The sequence below is a fragment of the Monodon monoceros genome, unplaced genomic scaffold (assembly GCF_005190385.1).
Source record: "Monodon monoceros isolate NGI ecotype Baffin Bay Population unplaced genomic scaffold, NGI_Narwhal_1 Super_Scaffold_22, whole genome shotgun sequence".
Lineage (NCBI taxonomy): Eukaryota > Metazoa > Chordata > Mammalia > Artiodactyla > Monodontidae > Monodon > Monodon monoceros.
In genome coordinates this window covers 39,641,177-39,667,877 of record NW_021703779.1, presented here as the reverse complement: position 1 = coordinate 39,667,877, position 26,701 = coordinate 39,641,177, and the positions used below count along the sequence as shown (strand labels likewise).

Below are 26,701 nucleotides of genomic sequence, written 5' to 3'. Positions count from 1 at the left end.
GCTACATTACCTAAATTATAAAGCTCCTATGGACACTGGCCTTGAGGGGCCTGCAAAGCAAAGGCTGGGGCTCTGCCACTTAGTATACAGTCATGTACAGAGGCTTCATGGCCTGTAAACTGAGGGGTTCTTTCACTAGAATTATGTTTTTAAAAGACAGCAAATTTCCAAAGTAGGGTTAAGGGCGTATTTACTGAAAATCTCAGCAACTAAGCTAGTCAGGGAATTAGATGTAACAAAGAAGAATAATAGAATTATAAGTTACAATCATAACAAAGGTTCTCATTTATTAACTACCAATTATACCTTAGCATTATAGGCATTCTAACAAAAATCTCATGTTATCCTTTTAACAATCCTTTAATGTTTAAAGACATTGAACCTCCAAAATCCCGTTCTCTCACCTACCCAAACAATTCTCTCCTATTTCTCCTGTGTTAATTTCCTCACCTTACTTACTCAACCTATAACCATTATTTGATTTACACTTTCATCATACTCTCCTCCTGGAAAGACTTCATTCACTTGGCTTCAAGGGCATCCATCACTCACATTCTCCTAGATCTACTACTACCCTCACAGGTCACTCCTCTTCTAGTTTTCTTTGCTAGTTCTTCAATTTCCTGACCTATTATACTGGAATGCCCCAAGGCTCAGTTTTGAGTTCTCTTCTTTTCCCAATCTATTCTCACCCCTTGGTGATTTCATCCAGTCTCATCCATCTTTCCTAGTTGATCAGGCTAACTTAAGTCTCCCTCTTTCTCAGCTAATCCTGTTGGTTCTACCACCCAAATGTACCCAAAAGTTGACCACTTCTATTGCTGCCACTCTGGGTCGAGCCGCCACCACCTCTCAAATGGATTACAGAAGTAATCTCCAAGTGGGTCATATCATTTCTCCTTTTGCCTCCTTTAGTCTATCCACAGAGTACCAGAGCATCCAGGCAGATCACCTCACTCCTCCATTCAAACCTCCCTATAGTTTCCCATTTAACTCAGAACAAAATCCAAAATCTTTACAATTGCCTACAAGGCTGAACATGATTTAGCCAGTCTGTTTCCAGCTGGACCACATTTACCTCTCTTCTCACCCTGCTCAGCCATGCTTGCCACCTTGATTGCCTCTGAATATGCAAAACACACTCCTGCATTAGGGCCTATTGCTTCTTTCTGCTCCCTAGATGTGGAACACTCTTATCACAAGTATCTTCAAGGCTCACTTCTGTAACTCAGGTCTTTATTCAAATATCCCCTTGCAGTGAAATCTTCCCTGATATTCCTATTTATAACTGCAACTCCTCTACCACCAGTCTCTAGTACTCTCCAGCTCTGGTTTCTAGTATATTTTTCCAGAGAACTAATCATAACATTACCTAATATTCTATATGTAATGCTTATTTACTGTCTGTTTACCTACATGAATTAACATTTTAAAAGTCTTAGAAAAAGAACTTATCTCAGTTTTATCAATAATATAAAGCTAGCCAGCAATAAGTCAAATATTTCCTTAGAGCTAGTAAAAGTATAAGTAATTTGGCAATACGTATTCACAACATTTTTTTAAAATGCTCTTTGATCCTTCAGTTCTGCTTTGGAGCACCCGCTCCATGGAAACAATCCAAAATATAGGGAAACTATGAGGATAAATATTCAGAAGTAAAACCTTTTTCTCCCACCAGAGTGAATACTCACCACTTAGCAAAGCACCTGATCTTAAGTAGGCAATATGTGCAGAAATGAACTAAGAAACGTCACCATAAATTGCTTAAGATGCCACTGTAAATTAGCAGTGGGTTTTGGGGAGTTGTATGATCTATTTTCTTTTTTTTTTTTTAGAAATTTCTAACATTATCTGTGTAAATCTTATATGGAAAAGAAAATATACTCACATACATATAATACCGAGCCACAATGTAGTAATAACATTGTAGTACTATAAATGCTTATAAAAACAGTTCCTCAAACTTTTATTTCTTCTTCTCTCAAAATGCATAAAATCAAATGAAGACAACTATTATGTGAGAAGCCAACAAGGCAGTCAGTCCTTCTATTACCTGAGTGGAGTTAGATAGTTGGTTTTTCCACGGCTCCTCTGCGCTGCTGGTCAGGTTTGTGCGGTTATGAGGTAGAGTGAGTGCGTTTCGCTGCAGGTAAGGCACGTTTCCATTACTTCCACTTCCTGTTATGTGATTATTGCCTATCAAAATAGTGTCTGTACTTCCCAGCGTTCTTGATGTGCTACAGGGAACATGGCCTGCAGAAAAGGGTCCATTGGCCAAAGGCTGCCCAGGGCAGGCAGGGCGGACTCCAGGCTGAGAGACGCTAGGCACTCTGGTCAGAGCAAGCTGTGGCTGCTGGCCAGAGACTGAGTTTGTAGGCAGTGATGAGTCAGCTGTTGGCCCATTAGGAATTCCAGTAGATCGTACCTGTGCAACTCCTGTCTGTCTCATCTGTCAAAAAACAAATGAAAAATAAATGCTGCCTGTGTGGTCCACAGGGGACAGAATAAGAATATGAAGAATATATAACCAGGTAATCTCTGATTTTACCCTAACATTTAATTTCTCTAGGTTAAAAAATACCTTTTCAAAACAAGAAATTGTTTCTTCACATTTAGATTAGCTTCCTCGGAAAAGCAAGAACCTACTTAATTTTTTAAGAAATATCCCTTCAGTAATGACAAAAGAATCCAGCTGAAAATTATGGAAAGGAAATCAAATTTACAGGTCTTTCCCCCATCACAAAATAGGGGACCTCAAAATTCCATTCTATCACATTTATATGCCAGATTCTCTGAGTTAAACAAGCTTGAAAGAACCCCACCTAAGTTTAGGATGTAGCTTGTTAAGTATTAAATAATATAAATAAAACTCATGCAGAATAACATGTAAATAATAAAATACTAAGTCATGTTCAAAATCAAATTTATTGCTGTTTTCTCCTAAAAATCTGTCCATTACTAGTATTTTAAGAAGCACAGATTATTCAATTCCACCAAATACTGGTGGAAAGTAGAAGTGGGCATGAACATACTCTAAAATGATGTTCCAGTCAATAGAAATATTCGAAATGGTAACAAATTTTCGGGGGAAAAAATGCTATACACACTTGATGTTGCTGCATTAAGACAAACTGACTTTCCAGCTGTTCCAGCATCAGTTTCTGTGCTGGATTTAAATTATTTCTATTTGCACGGAGCTGTTCCAAGTGCTAGAAGAAGAAGAAAGGAGAATACAGTCAAAGACACATCTAAGAAACAAGTTCACTATTCTAAGCAACCTTTCCCTTGAAATGAGTAGGTAAAACTCAGAATGCTGTCTAGTCAAAGATACTGATTTCTGACCAATGACAATCAACCCCAAGATGAAGTCCCTTAAGAAGTTTGAGAAACCTCAGAAGGTTTACTGTAATGTGACCTTTGAGATAAATGCGCATGAAATTCTACTCATCAGTAATTTTCAGGATTTACACAGAAAGTTCTTTGAGCTTAAAAATGCATTGTGACAAGTACACTCTAAGAAGCACTGTTTGGAATAGGAAAAGTCTGAAGACAATCTGACTGTCCAAAAGTAGTGATCTGCCTAAGTAAAAGTATGAAACCTACATAAAGAAACATGATGTAGTCATAAAAGAATAAGGAAGCTCTTTATACACTGACATGGAAAGGTCTGTAAAATATATTATTAACAGTATATATAGCATTCTATCATTTGTATAAAAAAAGGAGAAAAATAGTAATATATGAGAGAAAGAGGATGCGTATTTGCTTGTACATGCATGATATATCTCTGGAAAGACAGATAAGAAACTAATAACACTGGCTGTCTATTAGGAGGGGAACTGAGTGGGTAGGGGCAGGAATTAGACGGAGAATTTACTTTATATACCCTAAACTCATACTGAGGCAGTTTGAACCATGAGAATATATTTGGTGGGGGGGCGGGGGGGGGGGGGGGGGGAAAAAAAAAAAGAATTATTCTTATTTTTTTTGGAAAAGGGGGTTCATTTTTCTTATGCGCCTATTTATTGAGTTTACTGCCATTCAACTTTAAGAATTAATAGTTAAAAAACTTAAAACTTAGTACCTCTACTCCTCTTTAATAGGAAAAACAATCTGTCAAAAGCATATCTTACATACCTGTAATTTCTGTGGTGTCAAACACCATGAATGACCTTGTTGCTGTACTGGAGGATGTGACACTGCATGGCCACTACTCCAATTATCAGAAGTATTCTGAGGAAAATTGATAAAAAAAAAAAATTAAAGAATATTTGGTTAAATCCATAGAGTTAACAATAATGACTAATGGAGGCCAAATGACTTTGAATTGGAATATTTACATATAAGAAAGATGTTATGACATTTAGTTCTTTTAAAAATACTTTTACATGCATAATAAATTTGGAAAATCATAAATTAAGAAAATATTGATTCTTTAATAAGCCACCCAAAAAGGCCCACCCCTAAACTATGGCCCAAATGGCTAACCTAAATACCACACTGTCCACTAGGTCCAACATTAAGTTTATTTCAATGTCAGTAGAAGGTGATGATGAAAAGTGTGTTGAGATCTTAACGGCAGGGAGATGAATAAAATGATTTGATGAATGCAAATTTATCCCTACTTTCTATATTTAATATGATGCTAAGAATTTGGGATAGAAAAACTCAAACCTTTCACTCTTTGATGTCCACAGATTTAAAGTAAAGGACAGGAGATGTTCAAACTGCACAAGTTCAGGGCAGTTAGGAGTTTCTTTTTTGACTGGGATTTTTATATTTCTCTAAAATATATACCTTTGTTGGACTAGATGTTCTTTTCCTCTTGGCAGGACTGGACAGGTCATCTACTTGACTAGAAGGAATCATGTGTAGTGGCAAGGATTGCTGTGAAATTGGTGTTTGACTGAGGCCTAATACAGGTTCAGTATTTGGATGATGAGGTTTACATGCCTAAGAATCACAGAAGGAAGACAAAAATAGGGTTCTATATATTCTTAATTCATTCCTTCAAATTGTAAACTTTACAAGCTGCATACTTTTCAAAGCTATGTGGACATCGCTGATGGCAATTATTGAAAATCAAAATCAAATGAATCATCAATGGAGGAATGTGTACCTTCCTTTGAAAAACTTGCTTTAAAAAATAAACCACTGCAGCATTACTTTAAGAAACCTCCTTCAAAATCATGAAAATGCACAAAGGTTCTAAACTGGCACCCCAAAATTTCTTCCCATATCAGAGGGAGTTTTAATTTGATCTAGATTCCCTTCACAATTAAATCAAGAGGCTTTTCATTAATGAAAGCCTCCTGTGCTTAGTAAAATACGCTTGACCACTACAGATTGAAAAGAACCCTTAAAGCTGGGCACCTGCAGAACATAACCCAACTTCTCACCTGCTGTGCTGTGTTCATGGCACCCTGCCTGGAGGTAAGCTCTGCGGGGATTGGTAGGCTCCACGCCTCCTCAATACTAGGAAGTAATTTAGTTTTATTCTGTAGACTACCTTGTGGAAGGTTACACAACTGAGCCTAGGAAAAATTATGTAAAAAGCAAATTTAACACAAGCCTAATTGAGTAAGAGCAAGTCCACTAAATCTTCCTAAATGCTATAACTAATTGTTTTTAAAAGAAAATAGATTCTTAATTTGGGGTTTCAGAAAGATACTAAGTATAATGAGGGAAACCGGAATATAAACCTTTGTGAGAATTAAAACAAAGCTGAGCTCTGTTTTCAGAGTTCTTATAGCTGTCTTCTCATGAAACTCCAAGCAAGAGTGAAAGACAATGTTTGTGTCCTTTTCTCTAAAATGCTATGACAACTTAAAAATGCAGACAGTACATAGAAAAAAATTATGTAAATTAATATGCATCAACAGAGTAAATGTGCAAAAGAGCATCTTTCAAAATACTGCATATCTTACTTAAAATGAAAAGTAAAATAATATTACAAGCTATGGTATGTTTACAAAATATGGAAACAAATTATAGACATCAAAACACAGCTAGACAAAATTCCCAGCCACCCTCCTCCTGCCTGAGTGTCATGGGGAAATATGTGCCTTTAAAAAACTGCCATTTAAACATTTTACCTGTAAATACTTAATTCGTGCTGCAAGTGCAGAGGTATTACTACAACTTTTGCTTCTGGTTGCATTTAAGTAGCATTTAATGGCATCCTGAGGCTGGTTGCAGGATTCGTAGAGTGTGCCTAGGTCCATCCAGGCTGCAGCATGGCCATGGTCCAACTGTACAGCACAAATATAGGCCTGTAAAGCATCCATAGGCTGATTTTGCTGCTGATATAGCACGCTGGAAAGAGATATTAAGAAAAAATAAGTTGACTAAGAAGAACTGCTTAGCTTCATAACATGATATAAGCCATGAAGTACATTATATGTGATGCAACCATCTTTGTGTATCAATTATAATACCATTATTTTTATACAAAGTCTTACCCTATTGAACACCACGTATCTGCACTTGCTTCTGATTTATCAATAGACTGCCTGTAAGATATAAAGGCATCCTGAACTTTCCCAATACTTGAATAGCACCTGAGAGGGGAGGGAAAAATCAAGAAAATACGATTAATACTGATTGATTAATTAATTAATTTGCTGAATGGATGGACTAAATGTCAAAGCAAATAAAAACCTAATAAGCTGACATATTTATGTGAATGTGTGTATATACATGACAACAATAATGTACATTATAATTAACCCTTCAATAAACTATATTATAGTCTATCTGATAGTGTTTATCAATACAGCATGCTTTAGCACCTATTAAAATAATTAAAGGCCATATCACTTCAATATTATAATACTGAGTTACGCACACACACACACCCACTACTCTACTTATACAGCTTGATCTCTGGTTTTCTATAGAGTAAGAACATAGAGTTAAAAACCAAGAAAAACACTCTATGTTGGTAAGACTTGCTGAATCAGATTTCAATTCTCCTTTCTTAAATAATGAGGGCAAAAATTCTTTAATTCATACAAAATACAAACATAAATACTATCAAGCTAACTATCAAAAACAGTATAAAATAGGATTAAGTACAGTATTTTATGACTAGTAAGGGTAGCAAGGTATGATTAAAGTTTCAATGACCTGCCATTTTCTTAATGTAGATGTACCTGATGGATACACAGAACAGCAGCTGAAATTATAAATACAGAAATTATCTTTAGTGCTTGGCACTAAGGGAAAAAGAAAAGAACAAAATCCAGTTCGTCTTCAAGGAGCTTACAATTTAGCTGAGGACTGAAGACACATTATAATTGTCATGATGCCATATCAAATGGCTAGCACAGACAATAACTGGTCTGAGAATTTAGGGTAGACACACTACCGGGGGTTTAGGAAAGACAAGAAAGGGAAGGGTAAGAGTAAAGGAACTGAATATGTGTAGATGCATACTGTTTAGATCAGTGATACCCATTACCAGCCAGTATATGGCAATTTGGCCAAGCAAACGAAATGGAAAAACAACATACACATACATACATAAATTTTCCATTAAACTAATATTTGTATTGTAATTGACTTATTTTGAAATACTATTGACTGAGTAAACAGCAAAAAAAAATTTAAACATCAAGTACTCCAAAAGTGTGGGAACCACTGATTCTGGCAGAGAAGGTAAGAAAAGGCATTTTGAAATGCTGCTTGAACAATATGAGCAAAACTTAATATAAGATAGCACAGATATAACAGTAGAGGATTTTAAATCCAACCCAAGAATACCCTGAAGTTTGTTCTTCTAACATGGGAATGGCATGATGAAAGTACTTTATAGGAATATTAATCTGCTAACGACATGTAGGGATAAACTGAAAGGAAAATAAGTTATGGACAGTAAAAAGAAGGCAGTTATATTCACTGGTTTGGAATACGCCAAAATTAGGATGAAAGTAATGCAAGTAACAACAAAGAAAAAGACAGGAGAAACAATAAACCAAAAAACAGATAAAGACTTTGTGACAAACTGATTAGCTATTCATGGAGGTGGGGTTATAATTTAGTTTTAAAGCCTGATTAAATAGAGGAAAAACATGGTGATATCATTGGCAGAAATAAAGAAGAAGGAGCTGGTTCAGGGAAGAAAATGATGAATGAGATTTGAAATATGCTGATTTTGACATGAGGTGTGGACATTAAAATGGGAAATGTTAGGTAAAGAATGGGAGATGTGGTCCTGGTGTTTAATACCTTGAAGTGTAGAAATCTAGATTTGCAATTCATCCATATCAAAGAGAGGGTATAAGAACATAGGAAACCGACAAAGGAGAGGTAAAACTAAGCCTAAGCAATCGTTAATACTGTGGTTGGGGCAATATAAGAAAGGTGAGTGACTGAGACAGAGAAGGCAGTGTCACAGAGCAAACTGTTTTATGAGAAGGGAATTCAGGACAAGAGGGCATTAACAATGCCAAACAGGGACAGACACCACAAAGAAAGGGAATGCTTAACAGATAGTAGAAAACATGCTCTGTTTGTTGTTGTTAAATCAAAGCCAATCTCAGATTTATAGACAAATTTGCCTAACCGCTAGGAGGAATAAGCAGTAATTCCCAAAACCAATGTTTTCATACTTGATTCCTACAAAATCAAAGTAGGAAACCAATGTGCCCAAATACAGATGTCCCAATCCAACTGCCAAACACTTTTCCTCTAATAAAACTTAACTAGGTTCCCCTGAGACAGCGCTGTGTAATTGAGAAAGCACTGGGTGTTGAACCTAGGATCTAGTCCCTGCTCTGATATTAGTTACCTGCATGACTGTGACCTTGGACAAAACATTTTACTCCTCTGAGCTCACTTTCTAAAACATCTGTAAAATGACAAGGTTTACAGGGTGAACTAGGTGACCTCCTGGTCCTTCCCAGCTCTAACATTCTATAGTTCTGTGATAACACAGTCAATGATTAGTACCAGTTTAACAGCATTACCACATTACACTTTTGTTATGATACACACATGCCAAATGACAAATTCAATCTTCAACACAGACCTGAATGCAGAGGTAAGTAATAAAATGCCTCAGAAATATTAGGGTCATCAAATCCCAAAGTTGCTTACTGACACTTGAGATCTTCCTTCAGAGCTTTAATAACTTCTAAAATACAATTTATTTATAAAAATTTTCTCACAACAAAACAGATTTGAAGCAACACATTAGAAGTCAGCAAAAGAGGGTAAGAAAAGTAAACATCAAAGAAAAAAATTCTAAACAGTCCTCAGATAAAAAATAATGGACACCAACATGATAATCTTGAACCCCAAAGTAAGTTAAATTGTAGTAAGTATCCTTTAATTGAGAAGTCAGTAAACTATAGTTGGAAAATTTTACCCAGAAAGATTCAAATAAAAGCATCTCAATGATTTAAAATGTAAAACCAGTTAATGCGGGGGCGGGGGGGGGAACCTCCTATGGAATAGTGCTCACTGAGCTGAAAATTACAGCATTACTAAGATAGTAATTTTTGCGAATTCCCTGGCAGTCCAGTGGTTAGGACTCAACACTTTCACTGCCAGGGCCGGGGTTCATTCCCTGGTCAGGGAACTGAGATCCCGCAAGTGGCACGGCCGGGAAAAAAAAAAAAAAGTAATTTTTGATGTTTCGTTATGTATTAATTTTCCATGCCTAGAATTAAGAAAAAATTATATTAAAAAGACATCCACACTATTGTACTGTATTAAACTACTGATTTTTATCTTAGGTCAAAAGGAAAATACTTTCCAGTACACATTCCTTTTAATCTATATTAAAAGAAATTTTCATATATAAACATTAACACTAGAGGCAATGACTAGGCAAGGCCCTACTTCCCAGTACTAGACCTCCTTTCTGGTCACTGTATGAAACCTATCACTGCACAATACTAATAGTAGTAACAGAGGTAGCTCCAAATGCAAATGGTGTTCAGTTAGTTCATTTATTCCATTTACTGAATAGTCACTTTGCTAGGCAGACAGATACAAAGATGGTAATATCCAGTTTCTGCTCCCAAAGATCTTTAGTGAAAGAGACAATGTTTGGACTCTCAAGCTTTATTAATAAGCAACCCAATTTACATGATTTTACAAGCTTGGGAAGGAATCAGAAAATCCCTGCTAAAAACAGCAACTTTTCCACTCAACTCTTATTGTATATTATTATTATTATTTTTTTTTTTTTGCGGTACGTGGGCCTCTCACTGTTGTGGCCTCTCCCGTTGCGGAGCACAGGCTCCGGACGCGCAGGCTCAGTGGCCATGGCTCACAGGCCTAGCCGCTCCGCGGCATGTGGGATCCTTCTGGACCGGGGCACGAACCCGTGTCCCCTGCACGGGCAGGCGGACTCTCAACCACTGGGCCACCAGGGAAGCCCTTATTGTATATTATTAATGAATAATCAAAATTTTTTTAAAGAAGGAAACATCTTAATATTATTCCCTCTCATACAAATATACTTTGCTATATTTAAAGGAAAAAAAATGAAACCATACAAAATACTAAAATTTAACATGACTATATGGCAAACTCACTTCAAGTAAAATACTATAGAAAATAGAGGAAAAAAGCTTAAAATTAAAACAAAATAGGATAATTTCCAAAGAATTCATAAAATTAAAACCTTTAGAATGGGAAGGTACCTAACAGATAATCTAACCCAGGGCTTCTCAACCTCAGCCAGGTAATCTTTTACTGTAGAGAGCTGTCCCACTAGATGCCAGTGGCACTCCCTGTAGTTGTGATAACCAAAATGTCTCTACAGACATTATGAAATGTCCTCTATGGGGCAAAATAGCCCCACACCCCCGGCATTGAGAACCACCAATCTAATTCTCTAATAAATAGAAAACTGAAGCCTCAAAAGGTTTAACTGTACCATCCATGATTCCACAAATAGTAGCCTAGCCAAGACTTGAATCCAAGTATCTCAGCTCGTAGTCGAATGATCTTTCCACCATACTGCAAAAGCTAAAACCAATTAGGAACCAAAAAACAATCCGATAATGGTCCAAAAATGTATTCTATCAGATACATATACATGAGGTATGTTTCAGATAATCAGTAAGCAAAATTCAGACATTCAAAGTACAAGAGAAGTTTATAGGCTTGCAAAAAACTATTTTCACTACATGTCACTTCTCCTTTCCAACAAATCCAATAATAATGTATCTACTTTCGACTGTGATTTGAGATCTACTATTAACGTCCATTCTAAGGTATATATCACTAATCAAAATGATAACTAGCAAAGTTCTACTGACTACTGGTAGTCAACAGGTAGAATGAAAAATTCTCTGTTCTATTAAACAGACATATAAAGAAAACACTAGAAATCAAAACGAAAGGCATAAATAGTTGAATGAAAAATTACTATCTGCTATGACTTTTTAAAAACCAGCAATAATTTAAGTCAAATGAAAATTCAATAAGCAAAATAAGAAACGTCCTGATAGACCAGATGTTGCTGGAAGAAAACCACCACATTCAGAAGCTTTCTTTTATTTTTTAACTTCTAGAAATCTGTTATAAAATACTTAAGAGAAAATACACTGATCAAGTTATTAGTAAACTAATATTTTAGATCATAATTCAAAACCCTTAGCTGGAATAAACAAAAGCAAAGCCTAAGTATCTGATAAATCAGTCTTACCTTCCGAGGAAATACCAGGACTGGCCAGAATTAGGATCTGCTTCCAAGGACTTTTGGAGATATTGAATAGCATAGCTTTCCTTGGTGGCTTTATCTCCCAGGAGATCCACAGTATGATGCATCCAACCTATAGTAAGTGATTAAAAATATTTACCTAAATGAGTTAATTATTCTTCTATTTTAAAGAATACCAAGCAGAAAACAAACAAGTAAAAAATAGTCTTTTCAGTAAATTTATTCATTTAGCTTGGCATACACATTCCCAAAATTTAGAACTGTCAATTCTGGCCTAAGAAAGTCTGTTTTTAAAGTACAGTCAAAGCTATGAAGAACTTTCATTCCAGAGAAATTAAAACAATTTTAAGCACTGACTTATCACTTAGTAGATTGCAAACTACAGTTCTTTTATTCTCTGATTTTTGTATTTGAAAAGATTCCATGGTATAAAAGAATATAAAGATGTTAAATCTTATTCACTATTCTGTGCAAAAATGTATGTGCATTTAAGAATCTCCAAGACACTATTAACCCAATGTTTATTTCCAAGGAGTAAATATAAGCTTATATAATCAATGATAGTTCAGAGTAAAACACACACATACAATCCCACCTTATTGGCACTGGCTACATATTTTCACACCTTATAAATAAAGCATTTGACAATTTTTTAAAACCCCAAGGCTATAAGAAAAGTCCATTCAAATGGTGCAAATAAAAACGGTACAAAATGGGTAACACAAATGTTTAATAAATAAATTTAGATAGTGCATAATCTCATATGTGGAATCTTAAAAAGTCGAATACACGGAAGCAGAGAGTTGAATGGTGGTTACCAGGAGCGGTAAGGTTGGGGAAATGGGGAGATATTGGTCAAGGTTACACAGTTGAAGTTATGTAGGATAAGTAAGTCTAGAGAACATACAGCATTACAACTGCAGTTATTAATATTGTAATATATACTGGAAACTTGCTAATATGAGAGTAGATTTCAGGTGCTCCCACCACACAAAAACAAATGGTAACTATGTGAGGAGATGCATATGCTGACTAGCTTGACTGTAGTAATCATGTCACTATGTACAGGTGTATCAAAACATCATCTTGTACACCTCAAATACAACCGTTATGATAAATAAACAAACAAGCAAGCAAGCTGGCTATGGAAGTAATCAAAAGACTGGATCATGGACTAGTGTATTCTATACCTTCAAGGCACACAGGAATAATCTGATTTAATTTGCCAGGGAATCATATTTCAGTTGTGGATCAATTCAAGTGCATAAAATCAGCTGTTCTTTGTGTATAGTCCACAGTACATAAAATAAATAAGGACCCTTATTTTTTGGCATTTATTATAGTTGCTGTGCTCCAAAAGACATTTTAAAAGGATTGAGTTACCATGTTTTACAGAAATATAAGTCAATCACACATCTATTCATCTGTTCTTCCCTTACCTCTCCTACTATTACTAGTAAGAACAGGACCTACAGTAGCAGGCTCTAAAAGGAGTTGCTTAAGCAACAGTGACAAGAAAGTAGGAAGGATTGATGTGCAGGCATAAATTAGACTCAATTAGGGGAAGTACCTTCCCTTTCAAAACCATGGAAAGTCTACCTATACACTCTGCGAAAGAAGACAGGTAATTCAAACGATTTCAATCCATTTCTTAAATTTAAAAGGTATATATGCATTTTTGCTATTGACACATTCTTCACTGCAGCTAATTAAAAAAACAGCTTGTATTCAAATATTAGCTGAATGAGTAAGCTGTCTGAAGGCACCACTTTGCTCTTTTTACTGAATAACTAACACAAAAGCTTTTTTGCTGTACTAATAAACTTGTTTTAATTTAAAGATACAAATTCACATTACTCAAACACTACATGTAATCATTAAAAACAAAACTTTACTATAATTTTTAAAAAGTATGGATAACTCAAGGAAAATTCTAACCAGAGATTAAATTAAAAACAAAGCTAAAAATAAAACTTTTATATGAAAGCAACGTGTTTATTTTGTATAACCGATCACATAATATGCATTCATATCATGAAGATAAGTGATAAAGTCTAAGCTTAAGTAATTTTAAAATTACATTAAAAATAGTCACATCATGAAAACATTCACATTACTACAACGGTAGCTAAAACTTAAGAGTCAATTATTTGCCCAGACCAAAACCAAATTTTAAAAAGCTGGGGTGGGGGGGGAGGGAGAACCAAAAAAAAACCCCGAAATACCAAATGCAGACAAGAAACATGACTCAATAACCAAGCAACAAAATTAAATGTTGGAGAATTCCATCATTATCTTCTTGGTGATAGTGACACATTATATCCAGACGACTACATGCCTTCATCTTCAACATTACAACAGAACTGCATGTGTAGAGAAACTATATATAATGTTAGGTGTTCCACAATTCTTACATAAAATGCTTTAGTTATCAACAGAGCTATGAAAGCAAGCTCACCAACCACTAAGAGACTTTAGGTAAATCACTTAACTTCATTGAGTACTAAGCATATCTGGCACAAAGAAAGTATTCAGTCCCCCTCACCCATGGGTTAAGTACCAGAGTATAATTTTGAGAATTTAAAAGGACAAGTTGCACTAAAGAACTGTAATGAGATTGACTGTGAGATAGACAATGCTCGGCAGAAGGTGGAAACATGATGGGTTCAGATTAATTCTATCAACTCTGGGGAAAAGGAAAGAAAAGAAATAGGGTACATGAGCCACGTATTTACCATCTGTGACATGTAAAAAACATAAAGAGATGTACTTATAACACACTAAATGTATATTATTACATACCCAACTGTTGTAAGACAGTTGCTTTTACTTGTGCAGAAAGGTTTTCCGTCTGCAAAAGTTGTTCATAAGCTTCCTTTGCAGAATGATACTTCCTCTAAAGAGCAGGAAAAACAGATTTAAAGAAAATAAAATTAACATCTTTAAAGAACTAGCTCATATGTTAAGTTTTATATGATACTGATATTTTAGCGTATTTTAAAAAATCAACTGAAAGAGAAAAGTGCCTTACTGAATGTTTCTCTAACTCTAGACAGCTGGGGTTAATAGACCATGTTTCAGAGTATCTAACACCAGTAAAACATTCAATATAACAAAGTATCATTAAAACATGACCTTTAAGAATTTGTCAAATCTCAATAGTTAAAAAAAATCATCTCAACCTATTTAATAACATAAATGATTTCAACTTTACTTATTAACACTAATGAAACCAGAAAAGTATCCCACTTCCAAGTGCATCATCTGTCTGCCTAGAAATACCAAGTTCCGAAGCAACTTAACAGGAACAATAGAGCACGTCAAAAATGCTTTAAAAAAACTAAGTACAAAAGTAGTTGAAACCTAAGTTTAAAAGATATAGATACTGGTATATAAAATATCCTATGAAAAATTTTAGAATACATATACGATTTTGAAGACAACAAACCTCCCATAATTATAGTCTAATAATGTTTGCAATATTTAAGATTCCTTGGGCAAAACTCTAAATGAAACCATTTACCCACAGTTCTCATCCCAGAAGTACTAATATGACTGAAACCCATTATTGCTACAGTCCTAAAACTTAAGACAAAACCTCCCCACCACCCCCCACAAAAAGGGGAAAAGCCAACAAAAGAAAACCTCATAAATACTATCTTTAAAAAATACTTGGCAGAACAATGAAGTGGCTTTCATTCATATCACTGACAGTACACAGCTGCCTGAGCAAACAAATCTTTCTCCCCCAAAACATAGGTAGAAACACGAAACTAGCTGTGTGAGCCTCAGGCAAATCACTTGAGCTATGATTCAACATCCATAAAACAGATGTAGTGCCTGATCTTTCTATCTAGAGTTGTTCTAAGGATCAAACGAGATTAAAAAAGAGCTATGGAAACAAATAAGGAGCTCTATGAATGCAGTATGTCAACATGAGGAAGATTTGAAAGAACTGTCCATTGAGATTAACAGTAGTTATTACATAAACTTTTATTCATCAAGTAAATGAGTTCCCTTTAAACATTAATCTGGTCTGAAAAAGTAAATTAGACAATTAGTGAAGGATAAGGATCAAGTTATTCAACTCAATTCCTTCAACTGGTAAATATTTGTTGAATACCTAATACATAACAGGAACTGCTGGGACTACAGTGTAGTCAAGAATACAGATATAAAAACAAATAAAACATACTGTACTGTTAAAAAAAAAACATACTGTACTGTGTACAATAACAATATGATATTTCCCAGAGGAAGAAAGAGCATGTGGTAAATTTAGAGTACTAGCACACTGGGCAGAAAATGCAGAGACAAGCAGACAACTTCACAAAGACCTTCCTAAACCATGTTAAAAGACTATAGACTGTATCCTAAGACAATGGGGTACCACTGAAATGAGTTCAAGCAATATGATCAAATTTATATTTTAGAAAGAGCCCTTTGTGGAATTACCTCAACAAATGCTAAAACATACTTCCAAACACTAGAAATAATAATAAAACCAACATACTTGAAAAGCTGGTTGCATCGTATTGAGAAACATGAAGTTTGATTTCTACCTCCTATTATATACAAAAAACTGGCATCTACATTAAAGACCTAAATATGAAATGTAAAAGTATAAAACTAAGAGAAGAAAATGAAGGAGAGTATTTCTTTGAGATGTGAAAGAATTTATTCAACTTGGCCAAAATGGCACAAATAAGGAGGAGTAGTAAGGATCTGACTTGAAACACATAAGCAGAAAAATAGGCAATGGACATAAAAACCAACACATAAAAGGTGAAAAACATGTGAAGAAGTGTACACCTCTAGAAATCAGAAAATGCAAGTTTAAATGATATATTACCTTCTACCCATCAGGTTGGCAAACATAAAGTTGGGTAGTTCTTAGTATTGTGGGGATGTGAGTAAAGGAAAATGCTCATGCCTTGCCTGAAGGGAATTTACTCATGAAATTAGGTATGCAAATATGCTCCAATCTAACAATCTCACTCTTGGGATATATATACCAAAGGAACCTTCCCAGAGGTAATGTTGTAAATGGTACTATTTGTAGTACCAAGGAGATGGACAACCTAGGTCTATGTCGCTAGGTGAGTGGAAATATAAAATATGATGGATGCTTACAGCAGAACATTAAGTAGCAACTATAAATAGTATATAAAAGCAACATGAGTTTATCTGTAAAGGTGTTTAGTATAAAGTTTGTATAAAGTTTTGTCTCTGGTAATGCTGAAGTAACACTTCAGACAGCTTTAAATTCTGGATAAAATATAAAAGTTAACTATCAGAAAGTACTGAAAAGAAACCAAAATCAGGCAAAAACAGAGAAGCTAATACTTAGAGGAAGGGAATGGCACTGGTTTAGTAACCCCATTTTTCTAGGATTTTCACCTGAAGGCAGGCCCCAACTGGTATCTGGTTGGCTACAACTCAAACAGAAATCAGCAATCTTACTAGCTTGAAGAATCTGAGGACAGACTTTGTAGCTATCACAAGAGCTGGAAGTGAGGGGAGAAGAAATCCCAGAAAGGAGAGGGAGAGAAAGAACAACAAATTCTGCAGTTTAAACTGCTCAAATCCCTGGTTGACCACTGAACTATGCATGAACACAACAGATGTTCAGCAGCCTAAAAGAACTAAAGGAAGAGATTTAGCTGTTGCCAACCACAGGGATGACAAAGTTTCGTGTGTGACTTGAGCAAAGTTAAACTGGCTAATAAAACAAAAATATCATCTTCAGAAAAATATAACAAAATCACTCTCCACAACGTATTATTCATGATACCCAGAATAAAATTACCAGACTTGTAAGAATCAGGAAATTTTTACTCATGTTGAAAACAATAGGAAATTAATGAAAACCAGCCATGAAATGACTCAGATGTTGAAATTGCAAATAATTTTAAAGCAGCTATTTTAACAATGTTCACAGATGAAAAGGAAAACATAATCATAAGGAATGAATGGACCAAAAATCAGAGCACGTAAAGAGAAATTAAAAGAGAAACACAAGGAAATTCTAGAACTGAAAAATACTAATTTGAAATTTTAAAAAAAAGTTACTGGAAGGACTGAATAGCAGATTAAAGACTTAACTGGAGTCCAAGAAGGAGAAGAGAGAAAGAATGGGGCAGAAAAAATATTGACAATGGCTGAGAACTTTACAGAAGTGATGACATCAAAATCCCATATCCAAAAGACTAAAAAAACCACAAGTAGTATAAATATAAAGGAAAAACCAATACCTAACTACATCATAGTCGCATACTTAAGAACCAAATGTAATGAGAAGAACCTTGAAAGCAGCCAGAGAAAAGCCACAAAATACAAAGGAAACAATAAGAATGACAGCCAACTTTATGTAACCATATCAGTAACTGAATTAAATATAAATGGACTAGATATTCAAACAACAGAGACTGCCAGACAGATTTACAAAAGTGAAAGAAAGCCAAAACCACAGTACTTGTAAGATATGCACTTTTTCATATAAGGATTCAAACAGGCTGAAATAAAAGGATGGGAAAAGATACCATGTAAACTGTAAGTATTAGAAAGCTGAAGTGACTAGATTCAGATCAGATTAAGAAGGCTTCAAGGCAAAGAGTATATTACCAGAGAGAAAGAGGAATGTTTCATAATGATAAAGGACATATCAGGATGAGATAATAACAAGGCTTCTAAATAAATGAAGACTGTACAGAATTAACACTGATAAAATACAATTAATCTACATAATTTATTCCAATTTCACCAACTGTCCCACGTATATCCTTTTTCTGGTCCAGGATCTAACTTAAAATCCCATGCTGTGTTAAATTAGCATGTCTCTTTACCATCCTCTAATCTGGGACAGATTCTCAGTCTCTGACTTTCATTACCTTGACACTTAAAGCAGCAGTCCCCAACCTTTTTGGCACCAGGGACCGTTTTCGTGGAAGACAATTTTTCCACAGACTGGGGGTGGGGGTGGGGGTGGGTGGGTGGGGTGTGTTCCCAGGAGGTAATGCGAGCCATGGGGGTGGGGTGGGGTGGTTCAGGCGGTAATGCCAGCAATGGAGGAGCTGCAGATGAAGCTTCGCTCACTCGCCCTGCGGCTCACCTCCTGCTGTGTGGGCCCAGTTCCTAATAGGGGTTGGGGCCCCCTGACTTAAAGTACTAGCTAATTATTTTGAAGAATGGCCCTTTCAAATTAGTAAGCACCTTGTGGAAAGATATTCAACATTCCTCATATATTAATTAAAATTCTACAGTAAGAAAAAGGTGACCCCTTTCCCCGTTTATTTATTCAACTATTCATTTATAGCAATATGAATATATTTTATTCTATATCTTATATACCATTATTGTAATTGTTTCTAAACTTGTGTCAGATTTGGTGATTAGAAACCCCATTTCCCTCAAGTTGGCTTCTTTATCTTTCCACATGCCCATCATTTTCTAAGCACTTCCTTACTTTTTGGCACCATGAAATGTTCCAGGGATCATCTAGTAGTTTCTCTGCCTAAGCCCTGGAATTACCCACTTCTCCCCAAGAATTCCTGATTCCTTTTATTGAAGAATTGGATTTAGAAACAAAGATCTGGGTGCTAGTACATTCACTGCTGCCAAGGTGGGTCACTGCTTCTAGGCCCTTGCAGCAAACAGCTAGGAAATATATTAATGTATACACACACACACACACACACACACACACACACACACACTCTCACTCTCTCTCACGTCTCTATTTCTATCCAACTATTTCCATAAATAACCTATGTTCATAGTGATCCCTCCAATGCTAATCCAACAACACAGAATTCAGTCTAGCCTTTCTTCTTTTCTTACTTGTAAGTTCTCTGACACTGAAAATCTGGTCCTCATTATCCACAATACATTTACTTAATTGTTTACCCCTAATATTTACATAAAATAGTTGCAGAATTTCTATCCATATCCCTGTGAGAAAGTAACTGTAGTGGAAGATTTGTTTACAGTTCTTTTGTCTCTAGCTTTACACTATAGAGTCAAAATACTATTCTCCAAAGTTATTTAGCTTAGTTCTTTTCATCCCTACCCCTCAGTATACTTATGTTATTCATTTGTAATACAGTTAGGTTCATTTGCTACTGTTTATTCTATTTTGGGCTAACTCACATTCTGGTTGGTCTTAATTATTCAATGAATTTTGGGGTGGGTATGTGAAACATAACCAGGTTCTAGGAGTTAGAGCTACATAAAAAGTATACGCAAGGTAAGTTCTACTCCCTACTACCCCATTCACAACCATTCCTGGGTAGGTAACCAACCTCACTTGTTTCTGGTTTATCCATTTTCAGTATTACCTGTGCACAAGTGGGACGTGTATCTTGCTTTGCACATACATAGTTTCTTTCACAAAGGGTAGCATATTATACTTTTATACTTCACATTTTTTCCACCTAACAGTATATCCTGGAAATCATTCCATATAGTGATTTACCTAGGTCTTCCTCATTCTTCTCTAAAGCTGCATGGCACTCCACTGCCTGAATGTACCATGATTTATATGTACAACCATTCTCCTATGTATGGACATTTAGGTTGTTTCCGATGTTTTGCAATCACAAACAATGCTCCAAAAGATATCTTTGTGCCTATATATTTTTATATTTCTGGAGGTATATTTTCAAGGTAGATTCCTAGATTTGGGATTGAGTCAAAAGGTAAGTGTATATAGAGTTTTGCTAGATTACTGCATGTAGTTTTGTTAGATTATTTTGTTCCAGATGGGGTGTACCAGTTTGCATTATCACAATGCATGAGAGTGCATGTTTCGCTACCATAGCCACTTAACACTTTTCACCAATCTGACAGGTAAGAAACTGTATTTCAGTGTGCTTTAATTTGCATTTCTTTAACTGGGTGTGTTTGAACACTTTTTCACATGCTTAAGGGCTGTTATATCTTTTTTGGAAAGTGTCTCCTCATGTCATTCTTCCCAGTTTCCTAATGGGTCTTGTTCATTGTCTGTCAAATTTTAAGTTTGTTATATTTCAGGGGTATTAGCCCTTTGTGCTATACGTTGTAAACATTTTCTCCCAGTTTCATAGGTGTCCTTTGAATGTATGGTTTTTTTGTTTTGTTTTTTTGCCATGCAGAAATTTTTATGTTGCTCAAACTGATTGGTCATTCTTTTTATTGCCTGTGAATTTTGAGCCACAGTTTAAAAAGCCTTTTTCCTACATCAAGGTTGAAGAAGAATTAATGTTTCTTCTAGTACTTGTACAATATCAATGTTTACATTTTGATCCTAATTCATCTGTAGTAGTTTATTCTTGTGAATAGTTTGTGTTACGGGTCTAATTTTATCTTTTTCCAAATGGCTACCTTATTGTCCCAGAACCATGTATGAATAAATCTACCTTAGCTAAAGGAATGTAAGATATTACCTTTATCGTATACTCAATTTCTCTATGTACACTGGATCTACTCCTGGCCTATGATATTTCACTGGTCTATTTGTCTAGTCACATGCCAGTACAATACTTTTAATCATATAGGCTTCCTTGTAATATTTTAATATCTAGTAGGGTTAATATAATCCATACAATCCCTACCATCACCACCAGTGTTATTCTGGCTATCCCAGAATGTTTTTCCATATCAACTTACCTGATTGCTTTAAAAAGTTTATTAGTAATTTTTACTGATGTTGTATTACATTTAAAAACTAACCTAAATTCCCATGAACATCTTTATACTATTGAGTCATAGTATCTCTTTTAAGTTTATTGTTAAGTATTTAATTACTTTGTTGTTATTATAAATGGCAATATTTTCTGTGTGCTCTCTAATTATTGTTGCTGAAAGCTATTAATTTCTGTATGTGCCTCTAATTGATTTTTCTTGTCTAACTGCATTGGTTAATACCTATAGTACAATAATGAGGAGTAATGAAGACAGAGGACATCCTTTGCCCTGCTCCTGATTTTTGTGAAAATGTCTCTAGTGTTTCCCTTTAAATAAGATACTGACTTTGGAATTAAAGTACATGAATTTTATCATGATAGGAAAGTAACCCTTAATTCCTATGTCCAAGAGTAATTTTAGTTGGGAATGGGTATTGAGTTTATCAAAGGCTTCTTCAGCATCTATGATGATAGTGACTTGTTTTTACCTTTAGCTCTATTATTATGATGCATGATATTAATAGATTTCCTAATATTCAATCAGCCTTGTATTCCCAGAATGAATACCACTTGGTCATAGTATATTATTTGCTTAATGAGGTAACAGATTGTTTGCTAATATTTTACTTAGTATTTTTATACCAATATTCATCAGTGATAATAGTTTGTATATTGATTCTTTTTTGTACTGTCTTTATCAGGTTTAGGCATCAATGTTACACTTGTTTCAAAAAGGAATGGGGGGAAACAGTATGTCAGTTCCTCAAAAATTTTAACAGAATTACCACATGACCCAGTAATTCCACTTCTGGGGGTATATATCCAAAAAAAATGGAAAGCTGGGACAAAGACAAATATTTGCACATTCATGTTCACAGCAGCATTATTCACAACAGGCAAAAGTTGGAAGCCACACGAGTGTCCACTGACAGATGAGTGGATAAACCAAATGTGGTGTATACATACAATGAAATATTATTCAGCCTTTAAAAGGAATGGAATTCTGGCACATGCTACAATATATACAAACCTTAAAGATATTATGCTAAGAGAAATAAGCCAGACACAAAAAGACAAATACTGTATCATTCCACTTACATGAGGTACCTAGAATAGTCAAACTCATAGAGACAAAAAGTAGAATAGTGGTCGCCAGGGGCTGGGGGGAGGGAGGAATGAGGAGTTATTCTTTAATGGGTACAGAGTTTCAGCTTGGGATGATGAAAAAGTTCTGGAGATGGATGGTGGTGATAGTTGCACAATAATGCGAATGTACTTAATGCCACTGAATTGTATACTTAATAAATGGCTAAAATGGTAAAGTTAATGTCAGGTATATTTTACAATTAAATAAAAAAGAAGACACCAAAGAACTGTGGCCTGTAGTTAATGTTTGGAAGCAGATTTTTTGTTTCCATTATATTGTAAAAATATGCTATAGAGTCAGTAAGTGCAGAAAGGACTTTAATTATTATCAAACACGTAAGTCTCTCAAGGTCAGATTAAAAGCTGTTATAAGCCCCCTATCCCTCTCAAAAAAAGGAAAAGAAATGAGAAAGTTTCTCCCCATTTCTAGTGGTCTGGCATAATCTATAGAGTGCTAGAATTATCTGGTATTTAAAGGCTTCGTAGAATTCCCCTGTAAAACCATCTGGGCATGGTACTTTCTCTGTAGGGCATTACTTAATTTTCTCTGTTTCCTTTTATGAAAATTGGCTTTTTATAACTTTCCTAACTCTAATGAGGTCAATTTCTCTAATCTGTATTTCCCTGGGAAACAGTCCACTTTAAGTTTTCAAATTCATTTGCATACACGTCTGCTAAGCTGTACTTGTATGACTGTACTAATTTCTTCTGTTTCCATGGTTATCTTACTTTATGTATCTGTGCTTTATCTCTCATTTATCCTCCTGATCAAGTTAGTTTGTGGTTTATCTATTTTGTTAATTTTTTTCAGAATATAAGGTTTTGACCTATTAATTAGATCTACTGTTTTTCTCTCCTTTTCACACTATTTATTTCTTTCAAAAAAAAAAATCTTTCTTCCTCACAATACTGTTTTCCTTACCATGATTGTTGTTTGTTTTGTTAACATATTTCTTCACACTGAACTAATCTTGAATTCATGGAATAAACCCTAGGTAATCATGACATACTTACTGTATCTTTAAATGTCAGCTGGAATTTATTTTTCTTTCTTTAGAATTTTTGGATTTGTACAATATGCATAAATGAAACCAGTCTACAGTGTTTCAGTAATAAACTACTGCTAGTTAGAAGACAATGTTAAAAATGAAACTAGTAATTCTTATCAACAGTGTTATTCATAATAACATTATTTGTAACTATCTCTCAAGGGAGAATAGTTAAATTAGCTACAGTACATCTCTGCAAAGGGATATATTATAATACAGCTCTACATGTACTGATAGGGAATGATTTCCAAAATATAGTATTAAGTTAAAAAAACCAATTTAAACAAGATCAAGAGAGAACATATATAATGGGTTATTATTTCAATAAAATAAAAAACAAATATATGTGCAAGCATATATATGGATTTGCTTATATATACACTGAGATTCTCTGGAAGGATATAAAACACACTGCTTATGGTGGTTGGTGGCTTTCGGGAGGGGAATAGGTGGCCAGGGAAAAGGAGGGAGGATACTACACTGTATTCTTGCAGGCACTTTCATTTTGGATTATCTACTCAAAAATAAGTAACACTGTAATAACAAAATTAAAAGGGAGAAATCCTTTACCTTTAATCTTTAAAGGTTATTTAGAATTTAGATGGTGACTTGTTCAAGTTATTTCATTAAAATCAAGAAAAAGAAATGAAGGCCAGTTAATACTATTATTACTATTAGGGAAAAAAATGGTTCTGCGGGTCTCAGCTAATAAAATGGGAAAGGTAAATTAAATAATTGATATAAATATCCAATAATTCATAATATATTTACTTGGAGATATGACATTATACAGAGAAACAAAATTATCTTTATTTAGATAATCTAAGAATGGGTGTGGGTGAGTTGACATGACATCTCATTAAAATTACCCAAACCTAAACAGAACTACCATATGATCCAGCAATCCCACTTCTGGGTACAGGTATATTACCAAAGGAAACAAAACCATTATCTTGATGAGATATCTGTACTCCTATGTTCACTGCAGGATTAATCACAAGAGCCAAGAATGGAAACAACCTAAGTGTCTGTCTCCAGATGGATCAAGAAAATGTGGTATATAAATACAATGGAATGATATTTCAGCCTTAAAAAAAGGAAATCCTGTCATTTGTGACAACCTAGGTAAACCTGGAAGGAATTATGCTAAGTGAAATAAACCAGACAGAGAAAGACACATACTGTATGATATCACTTAAATGTGGATTCTTTTTAGAAAGGGGTGGGGGTGGGGAGTTAAACTCATAGAAAAGACAGTAGAAAGGGTTGCCAGGGGGTGGGGTGGAAGAAATAGGGAAAGGTTGGTAAAAGGGTACAAACTTCCAGTTACAAGACGAATAAGGTCTGAGGATCTAACATATAATATGATGACTATAGTTGATAACACTGTATTGTACAATTGAAGTTTGTTAAGACAATCAAACTTAATTGTTCTCACTGCCCCCACTTTAGAGATGTGAGGGGATGGGTGTGTTAATTAACTCAGTGCGGGAAATCATACATATATCAAATCATCACATTGTATACTTTGTAGGTAAGCCTTTTGTTTCCCTTAATTTTTCACCTGAAAATAAAAATCCTTGTTATAAGCACTGGAGTAGAGATTTTTCAATCCTTTCATATGCTTACAGTGTCATCTTCCTGTCATCTAATAATTATATACTCTGCCTAGCACAAACTTTGTTCTTTTTGTTTTGCTTAATCTTAATGGGCACTAAAATTTATCAAATGAAAGAATCAGTGGGGGGAGGGTCCTGTACCCACATTACCTTCACGAAATAAAAAAAAATAAAAAAAAATAACACCAACAGACAACTTCTCATCAGAAACAATGAAAACCAAAAGACAATGGAATGTAAATTTTAAAGTGGTCAAATAAAAATAATCAAATAGAATTCCATCTCAAGCGAAAAACATTCATTAAAAAGAAAGGCGAGATAACATCTGCTTTACCTAATGACAGACCAGGGAAATCTCACTAAGAACTAGAAAAGCTGGGAAAAAATCAGAGCTCATCCTTTTGAAGACAGCAGAGATCTCCTGAGGTAATGAAAACAGAAGGAGTTAAGACTCCAGGGAAAGAACTTTGGAGAGGAAGCTTATTTCTATAGCTGCTTTCACCCTGGGGCCTTTACTGATTTGGCAAAAATCAGCAGTTGGCAGGAAGCTGGGATTAGCGTTGGCAGGTAAAGACTCTGATCCACAACATGAATGTAATTCTCAAATGCATCCTCTCAAGGTGGATAAAATCCCTAGATTAGTAGAGTATCCAAACCTGAGTGTGCATCAATTCTGAGTCAGTGGATGTGCGCGCATGTGTGCGTGCGAGTACGCACAGGGGCGGGAAGGGTAGGCGGGCGCACAGATGGAGGTGTCCAGGAAACAGATGTTAATTGTTTAGACCACCCCATGGTGGCTCTGAAACAAAACAGACCTTAGAAATTATGTAGAAATATAACAGTATTTTTTTCCTAAAAAGCTGTTATAAAAATTGTTTTTTTGGGTAAACTATGATTACCTAATATTTAGCCTCATACCAACTTATGCCTGATTTTCCATACCACTGCCTACCTAGACTAAATGTCTGTTTTATGTCCTTTACCATATAACTAAGCAAAATCTGCCATACATAAAAATAAAATGTTCTAAAATTAAACTAAAAAAGTTTTTTAAATACAGCAGCCATAAAAGTAATGGTAATGACATCAAGAGGTTACTAATATGCCTTTCAAACAGTGATATGTAGAAGGGATATTTTAATCTTAAGAAAAAGTGAAACTAAAAACAATGCATTATAACAACCATCTATAAACATTTCGAAAAGAAAACTAGGCATTTCACATCAAGAATAAGAGAAATCTTCTTAAATACAGCCATTTAAGCCTGCAGATAGTTTGAATTTAGAGGCAAATCATACTGAATGAAACGTCTTTGTACACAACAAGCACTCTGTATAATAACTGTAACACTAAAGCAAAATCTTGACCACATTTAATGAGTATAAAATGTATGTAAGAAGTAATGCCCAGAACTCCATTAAATTATCTGTATATCTGATTCCACTTAAAATGGTATGGGTGATCATTTTTGTTTGTTTTAAGTAACCTAAGTTAAAACACTTACCTGGGTTTCATATAAGTGGGCAATGTGAAATTGAACTGCAA

The 26,701-nt window shown here is 35.0% G+C and overlaps 1 protein-coding gene across 7 annotated transcripts in view; it reads right to left on the bottom strand.

Moving 5' to 3' along the window:
- Nucleotides 1-26,701, bottom strand: part of KDM6A (lysine demethylase 6A) — a 207,430-nt gene that overhangs the window by 45,646 nt on the left and 135,083 nt on the right. For 2 of the 7 annotated variants that reach the window (XM_029241338.1, XM_029241343.1), the window contains 10 exons: nucleotides 26,661-26,695; nucleotides 14,483-14,576; nucleotides 11,666-11,792; nucleotides 6,462-6,560; nucleotides 6,096-6,315; nucleotides 5,400-5,534; nucleotides 4,798-4,953; nucleotides 4,138-4,233; nucleotides 3,108-3,209; nucleotides 2,054-2,449 (listed from right to left, as the gene is read on the bottom strand). In XM_029241338.1, coding sequence (XP_029097171.1) covers nucleotides 2,054-2,449; nucleotides 3,108-3,209; nucleotides 4,138-4,233; nucleotides 4,798-4,953; nucleotides 5,400-5,534; nucleotides 6,096-6,315; nucleotides 6,462-6,560; nucleotides 11,666-11,792; nucleotides 14,483-14,576; nucleotides 26,661-26,695 — 1,460 coding nt within the window. The remainder of the gene's footprint in view (nucleotides 1-2,053; nucleotides 2,450-3,107; nucleotides 3,210-4,137; nucleotides 4,234-4,797; nucleotides 4,954-5,399; nucleotides 5,535-6,095; nucleotides 6,316-6,461; nucleotides 6,561-11,665; nucleotides 11,793-14,482; nucleotides 14,577-26,660; nucleotides 26,696-26,701) is intronic. The other 5 variants (XM_029241341.1, XM_029241340.1, XM_029241339.1 and 2 more) reach the window with 5 other exon arrangements.